This window comes from Moschus berezovskii, chromosome 3 (genome assembly GCF_049115385.1).
Source record: "Moschus berezovskii isolate FMDL1 chromosome 3, NW_MosBer_1.0, whole genome shotgun sequence".
NCBI classification, from domain to species: Eukaryota; Metazoa; Chordata; class Mammalia; order Artiodactyla; family Moschidae; genus Moschus; species Moschus berezovskii.
Window position 1 is genome coordinate 13,203,614 of NC_142462.1, and position 25,428 is coordinate 13,229,041.

At 48.6% G+C, this 25,428-nt stretch overlaps 1 protein-coding gene across 1 annotated transcript in view; it reads right to left on the minus strand.

Moving 5' to 3' along the window:
• ABCA13 (ATP binding cassette subfamily A member 13) overlaps positions 1–25,428 on the minus strand; it is a 338,145-nt gene that overhangs the window by 196,254 nt on the left and 116,463 nt on the right. Inside the window, exons 24-27 of the mRNA XM_088834807.1 lie at positions 24,451–24,647; positions 19,667–19,824; positions 18,258–18,488; positions 3,980–4,070 (exon numbers count right to left, since the gene is read on the minus strand). Of these exons, the coding sequence (XP_088690933.1) occupies positions 3,980–4,070; positions 18,258–18,488; positions 19,667–19,824; positions 24,451–24,647 (677 nt within the window). The remainder of the gene's footprint in view (positions 1–3,979; positions 4,071–18,257; positions 18,489–19,666; positions 19,825–24,450; positions 24,648–25,428) is intronic.

The window sequence follows — 25,428 nt, forward strand, 5'->3', positions numbered from 1 at the left end:
GGTTGTCCACTCTCACCTCTATTATTTAATATAGTTTTGGAAGTCCTTGCCATAGCAATCAGAGAACAAAAGGAAAAAAAGGAATCCAAATTCCATTCCAAGTAGGAAAAGAAGTAAAACTGTCACTGTCTCGAAATGATATACTACTATAGATAGAAAATCCTAAAGATACCACCAGAAAACAACTAGAGCTAATCAATGAATCTGGTAATGTTTCAGGATACAAAATTAATGCACAGAATTCTGCTGCATTTCAGTGCTAAAAACAAAAATTCAGAAACAGAAGTCAAGGAAGCAATCCCCATTACCATTATGTCAAAAAGAGGAAATACCTATGAATAAAGTTACCTAAGGAGGCAAGACCTGCACTCAGAGAACTCTTAAGGTACTGATGAAAGAAATCAAAGATAACACAAACAAATGGAAAGATATATGACGTTCTTGGATTGGAATAATCAATACTATCAAAATGACTATACTAACCAACAAAATTTACAGATTCAATACAATCCTTATCAAACTACTAATGGCATTTTTCATAGAGCTAGAACAAAAAAAATCTTAAAATCTGTATGGAGACATAAAAGACACTGAACAGCCAAAGCAATCTTGAAAAAGATAAAAAGAGTTGGAGGAACCAGGCTCCCTGACTTCAAACTATACTATAAAGTTGCAGTCATCAAGACAGTATAGTACAGGCACAAAAAAAGAAATACAGGTAAATGGAATAGGTCAGCAAACCGAGAATTAAACCCACATACCTATGGTCACATAGGTATGACTACAAGAAGGCAAGACTATACAATGGAAGAAAGACAGTATCTTCAATAAATCATACCGGGAAAACTGTAAACGGTACCAGGAAAACATGTGAAAAGTGAAAGTAGAACATTCTTTAACACCATACACAAAAATAAACTCAAAATGTATTAAAGACCTAAATATAAGAGTGGATACTATAAAACTCTTAGAGGAAACATAGGCAGAACACATTTTGACACAAATTGCAGCAATATCTTTTCCAAGGCATCTCCTAGAGTAACGGAAATAAAAATAATCAACGGGACCTAATTAAGGTTAAAAGCTTTTGCACAGCAAAGAAAACCATGAGAAAAGCAAAAAAACAACCACAGAATGGGAGAAAATATTTGCAAAAGATGTGAGTGACAAGAGATTAGTCCCCAAAATTTATAAACAGCTCATGCAACTCAATATCAAAAAAATTTCCAATCCAAAAAATGGGCATATCTAAGAAGACATTTCTCCAAAAAAAGACATACAAATGGCCAAGAGTACATGCTGCTGCTGCTGCTAAGTCACTTCAGTCGTGTCCGACCCTGTGTGACCCCATAGACAGAAGCCCACCAGGCTCCCCCATCCCTGGGATTCTCCAGGCAAGAACACTGGAGTGGGTTGCCATTTCCTTCTCCAATGTGTGAAAGTGAAAAGTGAAGGTGAAGTCGCTCAGTCGTGTCCGACCCCCAGCGACCCCACGGACGGCAGCCCACCAGGCTCCTCCATCCACGGGATTCTCTAGGCAAGATGAAAAGATGCTAAATATCATTAATTATTGGAGAAATGTAAATCAAAACTACAACAAGGTATCACCTCACAGTAATCAGAATGGCCATCATCAAAAAAAATCTACAAATAATAAATACTGTAGAGACTGTGTTGAAAAGGGAACCCTCTCACACTGCTGATGGGAATGTAAACTGGTGCAGCCGCTATGGAGAATAGTACAGTGGTTCCTTTAAAAACTAAAAACAGAGCTACCATACGATCCACCAACCCCACTCCTGAGCATATTTTGAACAAAACTATAGTTCAAAAAGAGACATGCACTCCTGTGTTCACTGCAGCCCTATTCACAATAGCCAAGGCATGGAGACAACCTAAACGTCCATTGACAGATGAACGGGTAAAGAAGATGTGGTATTTACACACAATGGAATATTACTCAACCACTAAAAAGAATGAAATAATGCCATCTGCATCAACATGGATGGATCGAGAGATTATTATACTGAGTGACGTAAGCTTAAACGTCTTCAGACAGACAGTCTGAAACCTGAACTTCACAGATGCTGCCGAGGAGCTCAAGAGGAAGTGAGGTACCTGTTGCTAGGAACTGGAGGAAGATCACAGTCCGGCAGTTCCTCACATGGTTAACCAGTGATCTCACTCCTAGATGCATGCCCAAGAGGGAATGTATGTCCACAGATAACTCATACACAGATGCTCAGAGCAGCATCCTCACAATAGCCAAAAATTAGAAACAACCCGAAAGACCATTAGCTGGTGAAAGAACAAACCAATTCTGGTGCATCTGGACAATGAACATGATCTGGCCACCGAAGGATGAAGCACTGGCAGACGAGCACGTGGTCCCTGGGAAACATCAGGGCGAGCACAAGACGCCAGACACAGACACCCACGTGCCGGGGGCTCCACCTGTACGAACATCCAGAGCAGACAAGCACGCAGAGACGGACGGCAGACTACAGCTTGCCTGTGACTGGAGCACACGGGGGTCAGGGGCAGCGACAGGTAAAATGATGAGAGGTGTCTTCCTGCGGTGATGCAACGTGCTCCGAACTTGATGGGGGCAAGGGATGCACAACTCTGTGAATAAACTACAAGCTGCTGAACCGTGCTAAATGGACAAATTGTGTGGCGTGTAAGTTATTATCGCAATAGAGCTGTTAGAATAAGATACACCCGACATCATTAATCATTAGGGAAAAGCAAATTAAAACCACAACGAGAGACCCCTACAAACCAATTACGATGCCTAAAATAGGTAATTTTTAAACCGGACAGTGCCAAGAGCCGAAAAGGAAGCAGGGCCAGTGGAAAACCACACGACGCTTGTGAGAATGCAGTCTACCAAACATCCGCTGTCAGCATCCAGAAGCATTCAGTTCTGGTCACTTATTTGCGGGTCTACGTGCCTGGAGTCTCTGAGGGAGCCTCTGAGTCTGTCATCCTACAGGCCTCTTCAGCCCAGCTCTGTCCTCCTTTCTGGGTCATCGCCCACAGATCGGGTAGGAACTGGCTTCACTGAGGCCCAGTCACACACTGGGTTCTGCTCCATGGCCGACGCCTGTGCATGGAGATCTGCACGTGAAACCTAAGAACACACTTCAGTCCCAAGTGGACGGAGGCTCTAGGGAGCAAGACTTACATTTGGATTTTTCTGCATGTAAACCCATCCTGGCAAAGTCCCGGCACGTAAGGCACACATTGAGAATGATGCTGGACTGGCTTGTTCGTGATGCAGGAAAACAAAATGGACTGATTCTGTTACCCTCGTTTTCTATACTGAGACATTGCTTCTATGATAAATTAAGTTCTGAAGAAATGTAAAGCTGTCCCACAAACATACAGATGTTTGATTCAAGTCAAAGAAAAACACTCAGCTTTCTGCCTCCATCCAATTACACCCCTCACTGTGTTTAATCTCCTCCTCTTCATTTTTTTTAAATTTATTTATTTTAATGGGAGGACAATTACTTTACAATATTGTGATGGTTTTTGCCATATATCAGTATGAATCAGCCACAGGAATACACGTGAACCCTCTCTCCTGAACCCCCTCCCAACTCCCTCCCCAACTCACCCCTCCAGGTTATCACAGACAGCGGCTTCTGGTGCCCTGTGTCATACCTCAAGGTTGCACTGACTAGCGATTTTACATATGGTAACACATGTGTTCCAATGCTATTCTCTCAAATCATCCCACCCTCTCCTTCTCCCACTGAGTCCAAAACTCTGTTCTTTATGTCTGTGTCTCCATTGCTGCCGTGAACACAGGACTGTCAGTATCAGATACCACATATACGCGTTAAAATATGGCATTGGTCTTTCTCTTCCTGACTTACTTCATTAAAACAAGGTGGCAGTAAGGGTGGTGGCCTCCCCTCACGCCCCCCCACACCCCCACCCAGTGGAAATGCAAAGAAGTCCCCTGACTTACAGTGAGCAGGACCAGGCTCTGGGGGTGCCGACGCCAAGCTCAGGGCAGCATCAGGTTGCTTCTTGGAATCTTGCAAAAGATGCAGAAACACCTTTTTGAAAATGGAAAAGAGCTTCACATTATTTTATGTTCCTTTATACACTCTACCTCTTCTGCCTCAATTACCCAACTGGGTCATTATGACAATATTCACCAAACAGCCACCACATTTCATTTGGCTGCTCAGTTAAGGGACAGATCTCTAAGGCCACCTGGTCCTGCCCACAGGACACAAAGGTGAGTAAAACCAGTCTGAACCTCAGGGCACCTCGGCCCTGGCCAAGCCGCCAGGCAGGAAAGGGCAGGGCATGGTGAGGCTGATCGCACAGAGCATCCAGTTCAACTGTGGTTTGTGAAGCACTGTCCAGCATCTGAGAGCCTCAGGAAGTATTCAGAGTGGGTGGGACCACGTGTGACAATCCCCACCACATTGTCTTCTCCACAGGCTCTGGGACCTCTTGCTTCCTAAACAGGTTTGTCCTATAAACTGGCTTGAAGTCAGTAATTGGTTAGTGCTGGACGCTGAGGCCCTGCCTCACTGTTCAAACCGAAGGGCTGTGGCTGTCATCAAAGTCCACAAACAATAAATGCTGGAGAGGGAATGGAGAAAAGGCAACCCTCCTACACTGTTGGTGGGAATGTAGAGCATTCCCTGTGAAGAACAGTATAGAGGTTCCTTACAAAACTAAAAACAGAGCTACCACATGACCCAGCAATCCCACTCCTAGTCATGTATCTGGAGAAAAACATAATTTGAAAAGACACATGTTCACTGCAACACTTTACAATAGCCAGGTCATGGAAGCAACCTAAGTGTCCATCAGCAGAGGAATGGATAAGGACAATGTGGTGCATTTATACAATGGAGTATTATTCAGCCATAATAAATAATGAAATAATGCCATTTGCAGCAACATGGATGGATACAGAGATGATCATATTAAGTGAAGAAAGACAGAAAAAAGAAAAACATCACAAACACTGCTCATAAGTGCTATCTAAAATATGATACAGATGATCTTATTTATAAAAGAGAAACAGACTCACAGACATAGGAAACAGAGCTATGGTTACCATACAGGGAAGGAGGGAGGGACAAACTAGGAGTTTGGAATGAACTTATATACACATCACCATAAAAGAACTCGATAACCAACAAAGACCTACAGTATAGCACAGGGAATTATACTGATTATCCTGTAATAACCTACAAGGGAAAAGGATCTGAAAAAGAATATATACATATTCATATATACATACATATATATGTATATATATGGGCTTCCCTGGTAGCTCAGCTGATAAAGAATCTGCCTGCAATGTAGGAGACCCTGGTTTGATTCATGCATCAGGAAGATCCCCTGGAGAAGGAATAGATTACCCACTCCAATATTCATGGGTTTCCCTGGTGGCTCAGACAGTAAAGAATCCACCTGCAATGCGGGAGACTTGGGTTGGATCCCTGGGTTGGGAAGATCCCCTGGAGGAGGGCATGGCAACCCACTCCAGTACTTTTGCCTGGAGAAGCCCTATGGACAGAGGAGACTGGTGGGATGGAGTCCATGGGGTTGCAAAGAATCATACACACACACATACACACACACACAGAGCTTCCCTGGTGGCTCAAACAGTAAAGAATCTGCCTGCAATGTAGGAGACCTGGGTTCAATCCCTGGATTGGGAAGATCCCCTGGAGAAGGGAATGACTACCCACTCCAGTATTCTTGCCCAGAGACTCCCTTGGACAAGGGAACCTGGTGGGTTACAGTCCATAGGATCACAAAGAGTAGGACACACTGAGTGACTAACACTACTATATACACACATAACTGAATCACTTTGCTGTTCACCTAACACTAACACAACATTGAAAATCAACTGTATTTCCACAAAAAAATTTTTTAAAGCAACCTAGATGTCCATCTGCAGAGGAATGTATAGGAAAGCTTTGGTACATATACACAATGGAGTATTACTCAGCCATTAAAAAGAATGCATTTGAATCAGTTCTAATGAGGTGGATGAAACTGGAGCCTATTATACAGAGTGAAGTCAGAAAGAAAAACACCGATACAGTATACTAACGCACATATGTGGAATTTAGAAAGATGGTAACGATAACCCTGTATACGAGACAGCAAAAGAGAAACAGATATATAGAACAGGCGAGGGTGGGATGATTTGGGAGAATGGCATTGAAACATGTATATTATCATATGTGAAACAAAGCACCAGTCCAGGTTCAACGCATGATACAGGATGCTCAGGGCTGGTGCACGGGGATGACCCAGAGGGAAGATAAGGGGAGGAGGGAGGTGGGAGGGGGGTTCAGGAAGGGGAACTCATGTGCACCTGGGGCGGATTCAAGGTAATGTATGGCAAAACCAACCAATATAATATTGTAAAATTTAAAAAAAAAAATCCAAGGACTAGGCCAAAATCAGTACGAACAAGGTGCAAAAGCATATGCCTGGAGATAGGGAGAGGCGAGGACAAGAGTCTGTGGGTGACTGCTCGGGGGGAGGGGACAGGCCACGTGCAGAGGAGGGAGGGTGTCCCTGATGTGAACCCTTGCGGGTGACAGGAAAGGCAATCTAGAGAGGAGAGAGGCGCTGGGCTCTGAGACAGGGGCTCCACGCCAGCAAAGGTCTGGTCAGCCCTGCACCGCAGACAGAGGACTCACACATCCAGAGACCAGAGTGACAGTAACTCAGTGCATAATGGCCACATACCCGGGAGCAGGCAGGGGGTTTCCTCTCATCGCTCAGCCACGGTCCACTCAACCTCTTCCAGGGACCATCATTGAGCCAGGCACTGCCCAGTGCTGCCCTTCCCCTGGTAGCATCACCACACACACACCCCCTCGCCCCTGCGCACAGCTGCAAAGCCCTGGGGTCCTGATCTCAGCCCCGCTGCAGCCTCCCCACCAGGTGGGTTCCGCTGTGACCCCAAGTCACCCCCTCCCTGGACTCTGGACTCTGGAAACAGCATTTCCATCCTGACTGAGTTTATTTTGCGGAACGAGCACAGAGATATTGACTGACTCTAGGCACTCCTAGGAACCCGTGGCCCCTAGGAGAAGATGGGGAGAGGGCGCCAGGGGAGAAGCAGCAGGCAAGCGGAGAGAGACCCGCCTTCTCAGTATGTATGATGAATTAGTTCAGACTCCTGCTGAGAGGAGTCTGAGTCCTCCGAATTAGTGATGAGCCATGAGGTGTCATTACTTTCGATCTGATGAGGTTGCTTTTATTGGTAAGATAACCTCTTGTTGATTCCCAGTAAGATCCCAAGGAAAAGCTGCTGCTGCTGCTGCTAAGTCACTTCAGTCGTGTCTGACTCTGTGTGACCCCATAGACGGAAGCCCACCAGGCTCCCCCTTCCCTGGGATTCTCCAGGCAAGAACACTGGAGTGGGTTGCCATTTCCTTCCCCAGTGTGTGAAAGTGAAAAGTGAAAGTAAAGTCGCTCAGTCGTGTCTGACCCATAGCGACCCCATGGACTGCAGCCTACCAGGCTCCTCCATCCATGGGATTTTCTAGGCAAGAGTACTGGAGTGGCTTGCCATTGCCTTCTCCGAGGAAAAGCTGCAGACCTCACAATTACTACAAGTGGAAACAATAGCTTAATAATAAGAGAATAGCAATGCAGTGCCATGTGCCACCTTCACTGCCTCATCGAATAAATAGTATTAATAATAAGATACAAAACATAGAATTGTTGCAAAGATTGAATGTGTTTGCATGTAAAGCTGGGAAGACAACGCCAGCCAAATGGGAAGCTCGTGATATCTGATTCCAAGAGTGATGGGAGGAGGAATAATGACAGCTGGATGCCTGCAGCGTGTCACATCATTTAATTATTAAGTTGACCCAATGAGATCAGCACGGTCATCCCCCTAAGAGGAGAGCGCCGAGGTCCAGTGAAACCAGCATTCCCCTGGTGCGTTTACCAAGAATGAAATTAGAAACAGTAGCAATAGTCTATGGGGTCACACAGAGTCGGACACGACTGAAGTGACTTAGCAGCAGCAGCAGCAGCAATAGTACAACTCAAGATTCATTCACTGAGCAAAGACTTCCTTTTTACCTCATTTTAATGGGAATCTTCATTGGGTTTTAAAATGTAATTTTGAATTATACAAAACATACCTTGAAAACAAAGGAAGGAGTCTTGATAATCATCTTCATCTACTCTGTTAACAGTTTCCCTCTCTTTCTCCTCTCCTAGCAAGGCAGTGTGTTTATGTCTGTGTACCTGTGTGCCTGGAAGGGGGAAACAAAATAAAGGCAGAGGCCCTGCTCTCAAAGCTCACAGACCACTGGACAGATCAGTGCAACACAGAACTCAGCATCGCATGGACTAGTCTCAGCAGCCTGGGGCGATGACGCACAGCAGGGTGGCTACAGGTAACAATGCTGTATTGCATATTTGAAAGCAGCTGAGAGAATAATTTTTTTGATTTCTCATAACAAAAATAAATACAATTATGTAAGGCAATGGATATAACTAAATTTATAATGGTGATCATTTCCCAAATATACATAAATCAAATCATAACGTTGTGCTCTTTAATACAAAGTTATATGTCCATAAAACTAAGAAGAAAGAAATGACCAAATTAAACATCAGGGACACTAAACAGTGTGAAAACAATTGACAATTTAACAAAACTATGGATTTAAGTACAAAGCCTATGGCACCTCTAAAGGAACAGAAGGTCAGGGGTTGGGGAGTCTTCATTCGGGGATTTGTGTTTTTGTAATTGAGAAGAGCTGCAGGATCCAACTTCCATAATGGTCCCAGATCACCTCAATGTCAACTGGGCCATCAATCCTCAGACCGCAGGGCTGAACCTGCGCCCTCGTCAAGCACAGTTAGACCCCAGACTTGACCTGCACTGAAAGTGCCAGCTTGATGGACTGCATCCTGAAGACGATCAGTGCAATTCTGCCTGGATGCTGCAGAAATTCACGAAACTGACCAACCTCTGTAAGACAATGCCAGCATCACTGCAGGAAGAATGTGAGCAGAGGAAGAATTCCCAAACTTTGGCCAATGTAACATAAGCTGCGTCTTTCAGCTTCCCCGAAGAGATTTTTTTTTAAGATAATGGAAGATAAAATCATGGAGATGGTTTAAATGATAAAGAATATGACAGTCACTGGCCAATCTTCTCCAGGCATGGGCTTCTGGGCAGGGCTCCCCCCTGCCAGGTCTCACCGTACACACAGAAGGACTTCTATTATTTTAAAGAACTTGAATGAGTTTTCAACTGCTGATATAACAAATTGTCACAAACACGGGGCTTATGACAATGCACATCTACCACCTTATAATCCTGAAGGTCAGAAATCTAAAATGGACCCAAGGACTAAGATCAGGACGTTGCAGGGCTGGGTTCCCTCTGCAGGTGCTGAGGAAGGAGGCCCTCTGCTGCCTTTTTCAGATCCCAGTGGCCTGTTTCTTTGCCTCGAAGCCCGTTCCTCTGTCTTCAGAGCTCATCGCTGCGATTTCTGCTTCCACAAAGGCATCATCTGCTCCAGGGTTCCAGGGATACACCGGCTCTGGAGGTTCCGAGTGGTTCTTGGGATATATTGAGAGATGGAGTGAGTGCAGAGCCTGAAACTCCACCAGGAAGGGTTCAGAGGGAGCAGCCCTCTCATGACCATGACTGCATCTAGCAGCCAGGCTCCTGGGAGAGACAATGACTCTAGCTCCTGGGAATTACAATAGGATCTGGAGCTCAAAGATGGGGGGATGTGTTAGAAGACACGGGTTGGCCCACTGGGGTCCACTGGCTAAATCTGAGGTGAATTCCAAGTAAATAATCATCACAGTGAATTGTAGCTTGCTGAACAAAACAAGAAGCCATGCGTCACTATGGACATCAACAGACAGGGTGAAGATACAGTGCTTCCTTAGGTTAATGTCAATTTAAAAATGTAGAATCTATGGTGGGGTTAGGAAATTGTCCCCGTGGCAGATGTCTCAGCCATAAGGAACATAGAAAAGGGCTAAAACCAGTGGGGAAAGTGGAGTAAATAATGGGATTTTAAAGACTCTCAAAGCACATCCACAAAAAATAAGCAATAACAATGGAAAAAGGAAACAGCTTCCAGTGGAAATGCCTGGAAGACACCGCTTGACCTGGACGATCAAAGTTCTGGTCACAGTGTGATGGATGGACCTCCAGCACCGGGCAGTGAGAAGCAAAGAGACAAGCCGGCCCTCCTGTGACTCTCCAGCCAGAATGTGACCAGGAAGAGCCCACAGTGGGGGGGTGCACAAAGTGAGGGCTCCATTATCTGCAGAAACAGCCAGATCACTAAGTCAAGGAAACAGGAATTCTTCCTGCGTGATGGCTGCTCCAGAGACGGGCAGTGAGCTGAGCAAGACTCAAGCTGATGAATCAGATCCTTTTGCTCTTAAGGGCAAGGGTGGGATGACTGAACCATGATGGGCAAAGACTGCCTGGGGGTTCTTTGTTCTTAGAAGTTGTTCTCAAAGAGTAAAAATAAATAAATAGAACATATATGTCAGGTCCTTATTCCCACTCTGGACTTGATTTTTTCATCCTCTTAATGCTGTTTAAGATAAAGGCATCCGATGCTCAGGGCTGGTACACTGGGATGGCCCAAAGGGATGATATTGGGAGGGAGGCGGGAGGGGGGTTCAAGATAGGGAACACATGTACACCCGGGGCGGATTCATGTCAATGTATGGCAAAACCAATACAATTTTGTAAAGCAATTAGCCTCCAGTTAAAATTAAGAAAGACAAAAAAAAAGATAAAGGCATCCGAGCTTAGGCACCCGAGGGAATGACACTCAGGACTCTCTTCACAGAGAGACAAAGGAAACCCTCCTAGAGGAACTCAGCAGGCTCGGTGGAAAGCAACTGCCCATCTCACATGGGCAGTCTGACCTTCCTAAAATATTAGTAGAAGCTTCATTCAGGTTTATTAAAACTGCCCTAAGGCACTAATCATGGAGGGACACGCTGTTGGGCGGGGGGTGTGGGTGTGGTGTAGAGGATGTATGGGAAACCTTGGTGGTACCTTCTGCTCCATTGCTGTGAACAGAAAACTGCTCCAAAAATAGTCTGTTCAACACCATGCTACTCACATTCACCCTATGTGCATGACATCAGCAGATTCCGTCTCAGCCTCGGACTTCATCTGCAGGTTGGGGGCTCCCGCTCTCCTGGCCCACAGCCCTACACACAGTAAACAGTACCCCTTGCACTGGAGTCGTCGTTCAGTCGCTCAGTCGTGTCTGACTCTTTGTGACCCCATGAACTGCAGCACACCAGGCTTCCCTGTCCATCACCAACCAACTCCCAGAGCTTACTCAAACTCACGCCCATTGAGTCGGTGATGCCATCCTATCATCCCATCCTCTGTTGTTCCCTTCTCCTCCTGCCTTCAATCTTTCCCAGCATCAGGGTCTTTTCTAATGAGCTGGCTCTTCGCATCAGGTGGCCAAGGTATTGGAGCTTCAGCTTCATCATCAGTCCTTCCAATGAATATTCAGGGCTGATTTTCTTTAGAATTGACTGGTTTGATCTCCTTACAGTCCAAGGGACTCTCAAGGGTCTTTTCCAGCACCACAATTTGAAAGCATCAATAGAGGGGTGGGTATGTAAATGCCAAAATAAAGACAGTGACGACCACAGTCAAATTCCACATTCCAGTGTCACTGGCCTGTTTAGGGACCGTCACTTACGAGGACATGACTGCAGCTCAAGCGAAGCCTGGGCTCCAGCTGCAGAGCCAGGCGTGCTGCTGGCAGCCCCTTCTTGCCCGCTAGGAAGTCGTCAGGCAGAATGCAGACAAACAAAAGAAAACGTCCTGGGGTGCGGTTACAGCCCCACTAACAGTAATCGATCACTGACTGAAGACAGCAAAGTCAATACTTGCCAAGTGTAAAGACACAAAATTGGTGGAGATGGGTATTTTATAGACAATACCAAACAAAAGAATTTTTTTAAGGTGCTTAATCTTTTTTCAATTTAAGAAAGCTTTCTCAAATAGATCCAAATATACTATAAAATTATATTTCATTAATATCTCCTATCTGAGATATATAAAACGCTGGCTGCCCCTAACAACAGACACCTTCTTTTTTAGCATCTGTGTGTGTGAGAGAGAGAGGAGAGAGATGAGACTGTATCAATCAATATTTATTTAGTACCTATTACACACAAAGCGTGTACTAAACACAGCGGGTAGAAATTACCGCAAGAAACTGGAGGAGCAGATGAGACTTTCTAAGTAATGGAGTAGCTGGTTCTGTGACTCCTCATTGGGCTTGTTTGGGGATGATTAACAGGATGTGATTCATTGGAAAAGACCCTGATGCTGGGAGGGACTGGGGGCGGGAGGAGAAGGGGACGACGGAGAATGAGATGGCTGGATGGCATCACCGATTCTGTGGACATGAGTTTGGGTGAACTCCGGGAGTTGGTGATGGACAGGGAGGCCTGGCGTGCTGTGATTCAAGGGGTCGCAAAGAGTCGGACACGACTGAGTGACGGAACTGAACTGAACAGGATGTGAGGTGGGGGAGGGGGACCCTGGAAGAGAAAAGGCAGTTCACAGGGAGGCGAGGTGTGTGGCAGAATGACTCCTTCAAGAAGCAGTGAGACTGGAGCCCGCTGTGTGTCCACTGCGGTGGAGGTCCCATGACCCTCTGCAACCGTCACAATGCTTAAGAGTGGGTTTCACTGCATGCAAGTTAAATAATATTTTTTTAAAAAAGAGAGTAAAGAGAAGGAAGATTTTTAAATGCCCAAAAGGAACCATATTCAATATCTTGTGATAAACTACAATGGAAAATAATCTGATAGATATATATAACTGAATGACTTGTGCTGTACACCAGAAAGGAACACAACATTTTACATCAACTATAGCTCAACAGAATCAAGGAAGTGTTCAAAAAGAACATGGATGTGTAAAGTAAAAATATTTTGGAGAAGAAAGGCAGATGTTAAGCAGAAAGGAATATTTAAGGAATTCAGCATAAAAACCATTTTTAGAAGTCAACGCTATGATGGAACACCAATCATGACATTACAAATATAAAGAAACGTTTAATTTCAGAGTAAAGCACTGCATGGGTGCTCTGGACACAAGCAGCAGGAAGAGTAGACTGGTGAGTCCTCAGCTGCGTGTGTTTCTTGCTATTTGTACCCTGTACTCAGTATTAGTACATTACTCAGTCCAAACGAAAACTGCGTGGGAAAGTTAGGGATGATCGATCGGTCTCTTTCAGGAATGAGAAACGTGGAGCTCCAGCCTAGGAAGCATGATGGGCTTCCCCCTGACAGCAGGTACAACGCAAGACCCGCTTACTCCCCGGACTTCACACTCCCTCCTCCCCAGTGGGACAGAGGACTAGGGGAAGGGGTTACCAGGGAAAAAAACACTGGGCTTACAAACAGGTGTGATCACTTTGGGAAGTAGTTACCTGTCAAGATTACAGGTCTGAAGGTTCATATCTCTGTCCCAGAAATCATACTTCTGAATCTAAGGCGAGGACAGCAGAACACCCCCCACACCCTGTTCACCAACCTCGGCATCATCTTTTTGGCAGTACGGAAACCCTGCACACGATGTAAGTGCCCTACAAGACAGAAGTGAGAAACTGCATGATGGAACTTCTTTATGTTAGAAATTACGTAGCCACAAAGATAATGGTTATGGGAGGAAATGGATGCTGCTTGAGATAAACAGCATTAACTGGGTAACTCCTGATTCTTTCATACACACACACATATATATGCAATGAGACTTCAAACCTGATTTAAAATTCTGGGCAAGGGAATTCCCTCACCATCCAGTGGTTAGAAATCTGAACTTCCACTGAAGGAAGCACAGGTTCAGTCCCCACTGGGGAATCAAGGTCCCACATGCCCTTTGGCCAAATGTAAATAAATAAATGCAAATTATATAAAGGAACATAGAAATAAATTCTGGACAAGTTCCTGACAAGCTGAAGGTCTCCACAGAGGAGAGAGGAAAGAGATGGGGGTGAGCTGGGTGTGGTCGGAAATCAGGGAGAAGCCGTGAGAGGGGGACCCAGGGGAGGCTGAGCGAGGAGGCTGGCGGGTGAAAGTGCCCAGCAGGAGAAGGGACATTCCCACACGATGGGGTGGAGGCCCCAGGGATGCCCCATCCACGGAGAGAGGCCCCAAGCTGCAATCTGTTTCCACCAGCCACATGGCCACAGGCCCCAGTCACAATGAATCGCACCAGGCCTACACTGGGGTCCCCTCCATCAGCCCAGCTCCCTGCTCCTCAGGGCACCCAATTTTCAGTGGCGGCACGGGGTGCAGCGGGCAGACACGCCAACAGCCTGAAGGCAGGACCACAACCCATGGACTCCACATCCAGCGCCTGGGCTGGGCCTCCCTGAATTATGCCAAAATCTCGAGGGCCATCCCACGAGGCATCCAGACCAGGGCTCCCTGAGGCAGGTCATCATTGCCCAGGCATGAGGGGAGCATACAGAAACCTCCGTTTCTACCCCGAGATGAACCCTGTCGGCGGATAAGAATCCCCTGCGTTTAAGGCATCACCACATGTGCCCTAGGTCAGCCATGGAGCCACAGTCAACAGTTTGACAGAGGTCACCTCACTGTTTCCTCTGCTTCAGCAGGCCACAGCTTTCGGTTGCACTTCAAGTCAATTTTCCATCAATTTGTCTAGCTTTTACCAAAATAAGGGGCCTCCCAGGTAGTACAGTGGTAAAGAACTGCCTGCCAATGCAGGTAGACGTTAGAGACCTGGGTTCAATCCCTGGGTCGGGAAGATCCCTGGAGGAGGACACGGCAACCCAGTCCAGTATTCTTGCCTGGAAAATTCCACGCACAGAGGAGCCTGGCGGGCTACAGTCCCTGGGATCACAAAGAGTCGGACACGACTGAAGCAACTCAGCATGCAATGAGAATAATGCTTATGAAGCAGACAACTGGCTTAAAAAGACCTGGCAGATGATAGAAGAGATATAAACAAACAGGTAAACAGCAGGGCTGCCATCTCTCCTCCAGAAGCTTCGTGCTGTAATATCAGGGCGGGGCTGGAATAGGCAACCACAACCATCATTTGAAAGAAAAGAAGGAAACGATTAGGGGAAGAGAGAGGAGAGAGGGAGGGAAGGGAGGAGCGAGGGGAAGGGAGGAAGTCACTAAAAGTACTGAAGGGTCTGAGTTACACGAAGCATCGTTCTCAGTAAGCCTCTCCTTGCATGTTCATGCTGCCTCGAGATAGTCCTGACTGGTTCCGTGAAGCGCACTGATTAACGAAACATTTAAAAGCTAAGCATCTGCCCAGAACTTAAAAGACCCTCCTCACCACATTCCCTGCGATGCTTAAAGCCATGAAATAGTGAGGCCGATCCCTCCCCAACACCTCCCCTCAGCTCACAACAAGCATCACAGGATTCCTGAGGCTCCCTGCTTCCCTGGCAGGAGAGTAAGATGCCACTTTCATGAAGGAACACTTGCTCTAGCCATGGGTTAATAAGTGAGCACACACAAGAGAAGGGTGAACACTCATTGGTACCAGTGAATGTGTTTGGTCCGAAAGGCTGAGCCATGCCCCCTCAGGCCCGGCGGCCCGAGCTGAGTCCAGCGAGCGCAGGACACGTGTCCATCTGTCCACACCAGGCACCACACACTAGGAAACACCCAGTGACAAAGATGACTCCAGAGAGACACTGCATAACATGTCTGCGCGTGATTGGTAATCCCCTCTTCTTACAATTCGAAAGAAACTCGCCTTCTTTTTCAAGTGACCTAGGCTGGCGAAACACTGCCCAAAGGCACCTCCTCTCCATCTGCAGAGAAGCTGTGAGTCACACCACACCGAGGCTCCTAACTGCACAGACCACTAGCTTCCTAGTAACTAGTGAGTAGGTGCCTGGATGACTCAGACTGGTCACCCAGACTTCAGAGGACAGTGGCCAGTGGTGTCTGGCATAACCACAGTCCAGACCGGCCAGGGCTCCAAGCAGCTGCCCAGGCCATCCACCCAGGTCAAAGGAGAACCCCAACCCCCCCTGACTCAGGCATCGTGGAGGGGGTCTGGGAAATGCCCCGTGTGCTACATCCACACAGGCAGGACGGGTGACAGCCAAAAGCCCTGGGCAAGAGGTGCCTTTTCCTGGAGCATACACGCAATTTAATTCCACTGTTACCCCAAAGCCCCAGCAACAGTCTCACATTCCAAGGCAAGAAGGACCTTACTGCTTTGCCTGGTTCATTCCAGGCATTTAACTATTACGGGTAATTCCTGGAATAATTATCCCATTTTAAAGAGCACAAAACTGAGGCTTAGGAGCTGAACGACTCATCCGAGGCTGCAGGTACTGGAGGGAGAAAGCTGTGGGCTGAGACCCACTGCCTCCACTGTGACAGGCTGTCCCCACAAGCCGGACACACCGTCATTCAGGGAACACTCATCAGGCTGTGAGGGTGATCTGGCTGCGACATCTGTCACCCTGATGACCGCCAGGGTGACTCAGCTGACCTGGCTGCCTAGGGGGCTATGCCCTTCCTCCCTCACTGCTCCATGGGTGTCCTTCCCATAGCTGCAAACTCGGTTGAAGAGGACGACCATCCCTGATAGAGGACGATCGGGCTTTGGCCAAGGGTATACAAGCAGCTGTGCTCCCCTACTAGACCCTCCAAGCAAGCTCTCAAGGACACGTTGATCAGCAGCCACTGGGCTGAGCGTGCACCAGCGCAGCGGGGTGCAGCTGGGCACAGAAGACCCTCAGCATCCCAGGCGCAAGACGGCAAGTCAGAGGGGGTCCTGGAGGGGACCACGGTGGGGCGGGCAGAGGAGGCACGCAGAGCTGCCAGGACCGCAGGATCAGAGCTGCCTTTCAATGGGGAAAGCATACGTGTCTCAGCCGGAGGGACGACAGAGGGAAAGACGGCCCTGACAAAGAGGGTTCAGGACTCCAAGCTCCGGCTGAGGAAGCAGCTTGTATCCGTCCTTCCTGGTTGTGAATCAGGCTGTTCCCTGTTGTCCTATAGGCCTCAACTGCTCTTTTCACAAGAATCAGAGGACAGCTGATGGTCCATGGAAGCCAGAGCATCATCCCCAAGGTGACCCATTTGACTTGACTCACTCTCAGAAAACCTAGGTCCAAGAGCAGCTTATAAGCCCTGCAATTCAGGGTAAAATTAGCCTACTGGAGCCTCAACCTTAAAACAGAAATAATAAGTTACAGAGTTAGGAAGGGAGAATCAAATACATTCTATGAATAAAAGCTGTTTGTAGCACTGCAAATCTTTTACTGCTTTCCAATCTTTTAGAACCACTTATTCGACAGAAAAATTGCAGTGGCCACTGTCACCTGGAGTCACACTGATTTACACACAAGTGGCTGCCTTACCTACTGCATCACTAACCCACCCAGAGACACGCCTCCAACCCCTAAATCCCTTCCAAAACTCAACCAAAAGTTCAGTCTCAGTATTTTAATTCTCGGGGCCACTGAAAGTCCCGGGTGTGACTCTATTACTTTTCTTGGGTAATACAGTGAAAGTGGCCCAAAGTTCTTTCCAGACGTGTTTAATCTTCAGCACTTGACTTTTATTTGAAATCTGCAGAGCTTTGTAAAACTCAGACCTGGCTAACAATCAACCTCAAGGCCCCCACACATGGCTTCCCATCGGATTGTGTACACAAAATAGCAACTTCCTCCTGGAGGAAAAAGCCTGCTTCTGGCTCCTTGGAGCATTCATGAAGAAACCACAGCCACTCCGAGGGGCGGGCACCAGCACGATTTCCCTCAGGGGAGGGGGAATGAGAGGGGAGCAGTGGGGAGGAGCATGGTTCCCGAGTGTGAGCTTCTGCCCTCCTTTTCCCAGGGTGGGGCTGGGACTTCCGAGCAGAACTAGGTCCAGAGAGAAAAGAGAAGGACGCCTCCAGGTGAGGAAGCAGGACCAGCCAGCCTCCTGCTGCTGAAACTACCTGGAGAGCTAGTCCTTCTGGATTAAAGAAATCAAAGGTCTCAAATACAAAAATGCTATCCCCCTTAAAGAACCACAGTCACCTATCGAGGGCATTAAATTCATATAAACGCCATGCCTGCCGCCAATCAGAGCTGGGAAATGAATGAAAATGCACAGGGTCCCCAGAGCGTCCTTCCCTGCTGTCTCTCCCACACACAGCAGCAAAGCACAAACCAGAAAAGCCTGCTCGAGTATCTCTCATCCGCAGGTACCTCTTCTAAGGTGGTATCTGAGAGCCCGTAGCCTGTCAGGCGCAGCTGGTGGAGGTTCTGGTCGAGGGCCTGGAAGAGCCCTTTGAAGCAGGCTCTGTCTGCATCCTCAGGGATCATGTAGTTCAGCTCGCCCTGGCTGCTGCCTCGAAGAGATGCTTGCGGGAGGTAGGTCTGGATCAGAGACGTGGCACAAGCTGTGTCCTTCGGGTCATCGGCCTCTGGAACAGAAGGCTATCCCCCAAGAAAGCAAGGGAACAGTAAGGAAAGCAAACCCAAACATACTAAATTTACATTAACTGGTTTCACCTCTACCCCTAAGCAAATTATTTTGAAATTTCAACTCCAAGCAGCAAAATCAAGAAACAGCATTTCCAGGACGCATTGCATCTTTTCCTTTTTAAATTTAAATCTAGTGGGAAAGCTGGCCATGCAAGATGTAACATTAATTGGTCCCCAGGTACATGAGACAGGCTCCAGGAGGTCTATGCTTACGGACACCCACACTGCCTACACAGAATCCTGAAAGCCACTCCAGGCCAGCAACCTGACCACAGGATATGGGGCTGAGCCTTCTTTAAAGGGAGACAAGGACCCCCACCCATGGAGGAAGGGGCCCCCCAGGACAGCAAGACACTCCCCCTGAATAAAGAGGAAGCAAACAGGAACCTGGACTCAGGGCCACCAAGGGTCAGACCATCAAGACTCGGGGGGTTGGGGGCAACTTAGAGACCTGAGCCCTGAATCCCAGCCGCAGAGCAACTCCGGCCCACCCCCAGCTGACACAGGGCAATGAGGATGTCTCTCATTGAGAACTCTGACATCACCCTTTCTATGGTAGAGTTTTAGCCTCTGAACCAAGCATCAAGGGTCAGAAAGCTACCTGGGAACACGTAGGGCCATGGTGGTGCCCAGCCATCCACTCAGGCCAACCCTGTATCCCATCAGGGGCCCTGAATCCCATCTGACCCTGGCAGACAGAGAGCATCTGGGAGGCCCCACTCATTGCTGTAAAATTTATTTTAGCATCAGGGCCTCTGTACACAAAGGTCTCCACTTAATTACCACCTCCCTTTCCAGCCTCATCCCGGGCCCTCCCACCTCCCTGTCCCTGCCTCCCAACTCCACACCCACTAGTGACCATGTTCTGTTTATCACTTTGTCGGGCACAAGGTTTCCTCCCCAAAGACTGAGACCCCCAAGGACCCTGTGCAGAAAGCACGCACCCTATTTTGTCAACTCGCCCAAGATCCACCGCCAGCAAGGCCCTGCCTGGATTTGGGATAAAGATCTGCTGAATGACTTGATTGCAATGTGGAAATGCTGTAACTGAGGAGCAGTTTCGATTCGTCTCCTCCATTCCCCCAAAGGAGGAGGGACACGTCTCCCTGTGTCCGCTACCAGGGTCTCACCTGCCTGCTGAGTGTCAGGCGGAGCCCCTGGGCGTGGGCCTGGGTCAGGCTGGCAGGGGTCCCAGAACAACGGAGCCGCCCCCGCTGCAGCACAGCCACGTGGTCACTCAGCGCCTCAGCCTCGTCCAGGTGGTGGGTGGTGAAGATGATCGTCCGACCTGCGACCCAGGAAAAGGGGCATCAGATCTGCACAGCACACCAGTGGTTTATCCCCTCCCTCCAGAGGAGGAGCTGGGGCAGGGGGTTGGCGGTGTCAAGAGCATCACAGGGTTTTAATTCAGTTGAGATCACCCCCCAAATCAGAGCCCCGGAAACACCTCGGGGTTAGGACGTGGCTTCTGCAAACCCACCATCACCAGGCATGACACTAAGGGGCAAGCCAGCGGGTCCCCGGGTCCAGTCGCCCCATCTGTGAGCCCGAGACAGATCACTGAGTGGATGGAGAGGAGAAATTCACAGAGAGACAGTTGAAAGGGACATCCCTCTCTGTCTTCTGATCCTCGACCCTACACCCTTCACCTCACTGTCACCTCTGCCGGACGCCGGGAGGAGCTCTGTCCTATGGAAGCACTGCTGCTGCTGCGCAAGAACATCAGTAAGCACCGTGAAGGGCAGGGCAGCAGCCAAGGGGCCGGTCGATGTCCTTGTCAAGTGATGTAACCACGAGTCATGGGGGCACCACACTCACCTCCTCCTGGGGGGAGAGCTCACAGCAGCCAAGGCCGCAGAGAGAGCATTCTGGGCACTGGGCACGGGGCAAGGGAGGGGAGGGCATGAGCCAGGGCCTCCCCCGGAAGAAAGAGGGCAGGCGGCCACTCTTTGCAGAAACAAATGATCAGCTTATATGTATCCTCTATGAATTCTCACATCTGGTCACATTTTCCAGCCTTTTCTGGGGGAGGAAAGAGCCCAAACTGACCTCAGGGGGCCTGAGGCCAGAGAGCCTGAAAGGCATTTTCATAAAGTTCACGTCAGTTACGTAAAGGGACACTCTCAGAACTTTTCCTTTCTGTTGGCTTGGCCAAGAAGTTTTTTGGGGATGTGACGGAAAACTCTGAACAAATTTTTTAAACAACCCGATACACTCCCCCACAGGCCTACATCAAGCCCAATTCTACCTATTCTGGTTTACTGAATAAATGCATTGATTGATTCTTATCTCAAAAGCAAATTTTTCCAAGAGCAAAGGCCAAACATGATTTTAACCCTGCGTGCCTGTGTGCTAGGTCGCTCCAGTCACGTCTGAGTCTTTGCGACCCTACAGACTGCCAGGCTCCACTGTCCATGGGATTCTTCAGGAAAGAATACTGGAGTGGGTTACTAGGTCTTCCTCCAAGGGATCTTTCCAACCCGGGGACTGAACCTGCATCTCTTATGTCTCCAGCATTGGCAAGTGGGTTCTTTATCACTAGAGCCACCTGGGAAGCCTGATTTTAACTCTACCTGAGTTTATATTTTTAAATAACAGAGAAAGATAGAAAGACCAGGATTCTCAATCCATCTTTTAAAAACTACATCAAAAGGAAACCATGATATGTAGACCCTAGAGTAACAAGCGGCAGGGGGCATGGTGGCCACTTTCACCACGTAGTGTATGTGTGCTCAGTCATGTCTGACTCTTCACCACCCTACAGACAGTAGCCCGCCGGGCTCTTCTGTCCATGGAATTCTCCAGGCAAGAAGACTGGACTGACTTGCCATTTCCTTCTCCAGTTTAATTAAAAGGTATGTGCCTATTCTATTGTTCACAAGAGATGTGTCCCGAAATCCAAAGCCAAATTCCCTCACAACACAAGTTCTTTCAAGGCTAAGAAAATGCGCTCAGTCCCTGATCTAGAGTTAGAAACCATGATGTGTTTGCAGACAATTAAATCATCTGAAAATGAAAGTCAGCTGGAATGTAAATTACCCAAAAATGTAGATGAAGTTCATCAGATGTTTGATGCTTCTCAGCGGATATTTAGGTAACTTGAGACACACCTCAACCCTCAATGGACAAGTGTCACTCTGCAAGACACGTCTTTACTGCTTCCCTTGTTTGGGTGCTGCGTCTGAACCCCTCTCCTCAGAAAGTGATCTTTCCCACACCCACTTCTCTTGTTTAACAACAGTGATGAACAGCCACTGGCCAAGCACCCACGTACCTGGTGCTCAGCTGTAAACGTTCACACACTTCTCACACCACCCTACCAGCAGCATGATCCTCTCCACTTGCAAACAGGACAACTGTTTGCCCAGAGGGGTGAGATCATTTCTCCAGGTCATATAGGAGGGGGACGAGCAGACCAATTTGGCCTGGTACCTTTTCCATCCCTATTGCTCCCACCAAGGCAGGCACGGAAGCACTGGTCACCAGGATATCAGCACTATGTGTCACTCAGCAGGAAACACGGGTCAGGTCCCAGGAAGACAGAGGCCCAAACACCCGACGTCTGCCAGTAGAACCCTCTTCTACTCAGCAGAGGTTGCTTGTTTTCATGCTTCGCTTAGATCTGGTTGACAAAGCTGCAGCCCAGCTACCTAGAGGCTTGGGGCTGTTTCCAGAAACTGCTACATTTTGATTCTTGAAAACATATTTCCCTCCTAGGACTCCCCACCTGATCCTACTGATTCTGCATGTCAGTCAGCTCAGGGACTCGTCCAAGGAACACCCGAAAGACAACCATTGCCAAATGACCAAGAACAGTGAGAAAACACTTAACTCATAAAAAGAGAATCTGAAGAAAGTTGCCTATTTCTGAGATTTTTATCGGATCTGGTTTTGTATCCAGTTACAATTACGCTCATGACTCAAATGTTCTGTCAGCTGAGCCCTGAAGACCCCAGCTCTGATTTTTCAAGTAAACAAGAGCCATGAACTTGTGGTATGAAATTCGAGCTGCAATTCATGCGATCAGGGAAACAAAATCTACTGATCTGTCTGCCTCTCACCCATCCTTGTCATCTGCCCCCACTCCAGAAGCATGGAAATGATTTCCATTTGTTTTACCTCAAAACTCCATCAGTCCCTTTAAATGGTGTTCAAAAGTCACAAGTTTTCATTTCTGGTCTCTACTTTCCTCCCCAGAAGGCCTTAGGTAAGTGGATGGATGGGACCTTGGGGCAATGTGCAGGTGAGGTGCTCGGGCACAGTTCGGTCAGTGTCTCCTGGCCCCAGGTGATGACTCAGACCTGTCCCTGCCCTACCTGTACAGCAGAGCCTTGAACAAGATCAGCCCACGGCCTCAAGCACCTCCTGCTCCCTGGGGCCCCTCAGTCCAGCTGACTGTCCGTCCCCCAGGCTCCCACAGATTCCAGGGCCCACCTTGTCCCTCCAGGCAGCCTCCCTGGCAGGCTCTGCTCCCTCTCAGTCCAGAAGCTGGGAACTCTGAAAGTTCAGGACATCCACCCTGGGCATAGCCCTGGGCCAGGGTGCTGCTAGGCCTCATGAGCTCTGAGGTAGCTACACCAGGTCGAATGAATCTGTGCCCCTGGCACAACATCATGGTCCTGGAATGGTCGCCAGTGCCCAGAAAAGAATAAAAAGCCATGCCTGCATCTGATTTTCCTGTGTCTTTCTGCAGCTCCTCTACGTTTCTGGAATAGAAAGGACAAGATGGTCCTTTCAGGGCTTCTCCCTGACCCCAAACTAAGCTTTAAGTGACAGGGGCATCTTTCCTGCCCTAAGGAGAGAATTTGATGACTTTTCTTGGGTCCCTTCTTGTATTTCTTAAGGAGCAAATCCTAACTTCCCTTAGGGAAGTGAAGGTTTCAGGCCAAGTCAGAAAGGCTTTGTACCCAAAAGGGCAAAAAGAAAAGCAAAACTATGTTTTATAAGAATCAGCGATAACCCTGCCACTGATGCTTCCACACCTGTCTAGAAGCACAAGATATGTTCCCCTATTCCTGAAGTTTCTTTCCAAATTCCAGTGTTAGGAGAAATCAGAAGCTGGAAATCAGTAACTGCCCATCTAAAGTCCTAAGTTAGAAATTCACCTTGACAAAGATGAGAAACCCGAAGCCTCCAGACCAGATCTCCACTCCTCCCTTGGCTGGGTGAACCGCCTTGTGGTTGGCTCTAAGCAAACCCCACATCCTTCTCTCTGTGTCTCAGTTTCCTCACTGAAAAAAGTGAGGAAACGTTTTTTCCAGATTGTAGTTGGGACACCCCTTCCGATAATCCCAAAATTACTCCAGAATGGAAGCCATTGTGTCCGCTCGTATCACGGGTAACATGCTCAAAAGACACCACTGCTGGTTCTGAGCAACCCCCAGACCCCCGATACCACGGGGAGGTCACGATGGGTGTGTGTCTTCTCTGTGCGCACCTGGGTAATTTTTTATTGTGTGGGGGGAGGGGGGGAGGCCTGCCCCACGGCAAGTGTAATCTTAGTTCCCCTGCACCTCCTGCACTGGAACCACTGAGACTTAACCACTGGACTGACAGGAAGTCCCGGGAATTTTTCTTTTCCCCAGGATAACGTATCATTATTGGGACATGGGCCTCATTCCTCTCCACCTCAATATCCAAGAAAGAACAGAGCAGTATCATATTTTACGGGGACAGGACGAAGGAGAACATAAAGCACCGCCCTCCTTCATGATACCGCAGGAAAAGGACATGGAGCGCAGCCCTTCACGGTGATAGGCCCGAAGGAGAATATAAAGCACCGCCCTCCTCTGTGATATCGCGGGAAAAGGACATGGAGCGCAGCCCTCCACGTGATAGGATGGAAGGAGAACATAAAGCACCGCCCTCCTTCGTGATATCGCGAGAAGAGAACTAGTGCTCCACGGAGCCCCACCTTGTCGGTACTTGAGGAGGATGTCCCAGATGCCACGGCGGGAGCACGGGTCCACCCCGCTGGTGGGCTCATCTAAGACCACGGTCCCCGACGCGCCCAGGAAGGCGATGCCGATGGACAGCTTTCTACGCGTGCCCCCCGAAAGCACTCGAGCCTGTTGGTGCTGGTGCGGCATCAGCCCCACATCCTGAAGAGTTCTGAAACGAGAACAGAGCCCTCCCCTGGACTCCTCAGCTGCGCTTGACGTCCCACTCTGGAAACAGTCACCCGCGAGGACTCGGCTCTTTCTCATCCATGGACACATGGTGGGGGCCCAGAACCAGGTGCCCATGATCCTGACGCCGCAGCGCTGGCCTCCTCGGGGACCGGATACGACCACATCCAGGGACCCAGCGTGAGGCCCTGGCAGCAGGGCCTACCGGATGGGTCCTGTCTGTAGGAAGTACGTGCTGTGTCCCCTCTGGATTCACTCACCTGACAAGGGACCTCCATCCCCTTGGGACCCTGGGGAGGATGGCCGATGGGCAGGTGTGGTCAGAGCAACAGGCAGAGGCCGTCCACTGTCCATCCACGCCTCTACAGAAGACTGACCTCGCCCAGGAGCACTAGCTCCGCATCAGTCCCTTCCTGCCTGAGCACCTGGGACACAGCCATGAGTCACCGCGTGCAGAGCAGGAGCGACAGGTGCCGCTAACATGACGACCAGCCCTCTTCTCTCCACGAGCTTCCAGTCTCCGCAATGACTGCAGACACCCAGCATTTCCCGATGCATGGGAGATGCCACTTCACAAGTAACCTATCACCCTGCACCAAGTGCCCAGTAACACGTGAACACTGAAGACTCTCACCACCTACTTTATCTCACTCTCTGTTAAGCCCCCTCTTGGAGCAGCAGTATCCCCCCACAGGAAACCTTCCTCTGAGCACCCACACCCAGTAGATTCCCTCCCTCTGAGCTACAGGCAAGTCACAACTTCC